This window comes from Pteropus alecto, unplaced genomic scaffold (assembly GCF_000325575.1).
Source record: "Pteropus alecto unplaced genomic scaffold, ASM32557v1 scaffold41, whole genome shotgun sequence".
NCBI classification, from domain to species: domain Eukaryota; kingdom Metazoa; phylum Chordata; class Mammalia; order Chiroptera; family Pteropodidae; genus Pteropus; species Pteropus alecto.
In genome coordinates, this window is record NW_006430464.1 from 834,409 (window position 1) to 836,302 (window position 1,894).

Genomic DNA, 1,894 nt, shown 5'->3' on the forward strand with positions numbered 1-1,894 from the left:
CAGGCCCGCCCCGGGCGGTTTCGGACTGTGAGACCCGACTGCAGGGCGCCTGGCGCGTCCAGAATGGGGCGGCTCTACAGCCGGGTGGGGAGCGCGCCTGCCCCCGGCATCCTCCAACGCTCCCCAAGTCTCCCCCCTCGCCCCTGACACCCGGGGTCCCTAGACCTCTCCGGGCCCCTTCCTCCCACAGCCCCGCCCCCCCCCGCCCGGATAGTCCCGCTTTCCCCGCCCCGCGCGGTGCGGACTCACCCTCCAAGCGGCCATGCTCGCGGTCGGCGCGGCTCTGCGCCTCCTGCAGGGCTTGCACGGCGTCGCGGGTGTCGCCGGCCGCCTCCCGCAGCTGCCGCAGCCCCCGCGTCAGCTCGACCACGCGGGTGTCCAGCACGTGCAGACGGACGTGCAGCTGGTGCAGGCCTGCGTCCAAGCCGGCCAGGCGACCCACTGCGGACGGACAGGGCGCACACTGGACGGGGACCCTGGGGGCGGAACCGGGGGACCGGAGGACTTGGGGGAACGAGGACCTAGGGCTTTTCGGGGCGGAGTGGAGGGGACGGACTCGGGAGTCCTGGAAGGTCGGTGGCCCCGGGCTCTTGGGAGGCAGGGCCGGGGACCCGGAGTTCCTGGAGATGTGGGGGCAATAGGCTGGGCAGTGAGCAATTGAAGGGTCCCCGGGCAGTGAAAGGAGGGCTCATTTTCGCTAAATGATGGCAGCGGCCTGGTGGCAGGGCGGAGCTTATGGTAACTCACGGATATAAGTGACAGTGTCCTCAGGGGTGGGAGAGGGGCTGGGGCCGGAGGAGGGGGTTGGCGTTGCTTCCTCCTCCTCTTCCTCTCCCTCTCCCTGACCATCCTCCTCAGTCCCCCAGGCCCCTTTGTCTTCAAGGGTTCCCTCGAGATTTCCGTCGCCCCTCACAGCAGGCAGCCCCAGGGCCTCCTGTAAATGCTGAGGCAGGGGAGGGATGGTCAGGACAGCCTGTCGCCCGCTTCTGACTCCTCAGATGCTCCGGCCCCTTCCGTGACCCCATCGCCCCCATCCTCTGAGCCAATCAGCATCGCTCCCACTTGCCCTTTCCTCCCACCCTGGTGTACCCCCTCCCAAGCCCACAGTCCCCCCACCCCACCCCCAGTCCCAGCACTCCCCGGCTCACCTTCAGCATCAAGGCCTCTCTCTCCCGCTCCTCCTCCTGGGCACCTCCCCAGCCCCCCTCCCACTCCCTCTCAGCTCCCCGGGCAGCGTGGCTTAAGCCCAGGAGCTGGGGGACCACCAGGGCCCCCAGGAGCCAGGCTGCCTGCATCAGGCTGGGTTTGCAGCACCCAAGGCTTCAGAGGGATGTCTCCGGGGAGGGGGTGTCTCTGGGGACCGGAGTGTATACAGATCACTAGCCCCTGGTCCCTCTCCTCCCAACTCCTGTTCAGTGGTCACTGCTCCTTGGCGTATGTCTCTCCCCGCCTCTCCTGGCTCTCCCCCTACCCCCACCCCCAGGCCCTGCCTCTGTGGCCGGAAACCTCCAACGTTCCAAAGCCTGGATCCCGCCTTGGGTCTCCCCACACGCCCCCCTCTTCCCACTTTCCAGAGCTCACTTCCGCCCTGCTCTTTCCTTCTTCCCTGGGATCAAAAGCTCTGATGGTTAAGAAGAGGATAGAACCAGCTCTCTAAGAGATCTGGGGACACAGCCTCTGCCCGGGAACCCCCTCGGGGGGTCGTTGGGGCTGGGCCCTGCTCCCCTCTGGCCCTCTGGCCAATCCTCAGGAGCGGGGGAGACCACAGGGTCTCTCTAAGGTTGTCATTACGCCGTGGCCACCATCGCCCACACGGCCCGCTGGAGGACTTTCCCACCATTGTCAGTTTCTAGGGCACTTGCCGCCCCCAGACCTCCCATCCCGCCCTCCAAGG

At 67.4% G+C, this 1,894-nt stretch overlaps 1 protein-coding gene across 1 annotated transcript in view; it reads right to left on the reverse strand.

Annotated features, from left to right (window-relative positions):
* The window catches only part of CLEC11A (C-type lectin domain containing 11A), a 2,254-nt gene extending 868 nt beyond the window's left edge, over window positions 1–1,386 (reverse strand). The window contains exons 1-3 of the mRNA XM_006905000.3: window positions 1,149–1,386; window positions 748–943; window positions 250–441 (exon numbers count right to left, since the gene is read on the reverse strand). Coding sequence (XP_006905062.1) covers window positions 250–441; window positions 748–943; window positions 1,149–1,295 — 535 coding nt within the window. The 5' untranslated portion in view covers window positions 1,296–1,386. The remainder of the gene's footprint in view (window positions 1–249; window positions 442–747; window positions 944–1,148) is intronic.
* Between the last annotated feature and the right edge of the window lie 508 nt (window positions 1,387–1,894).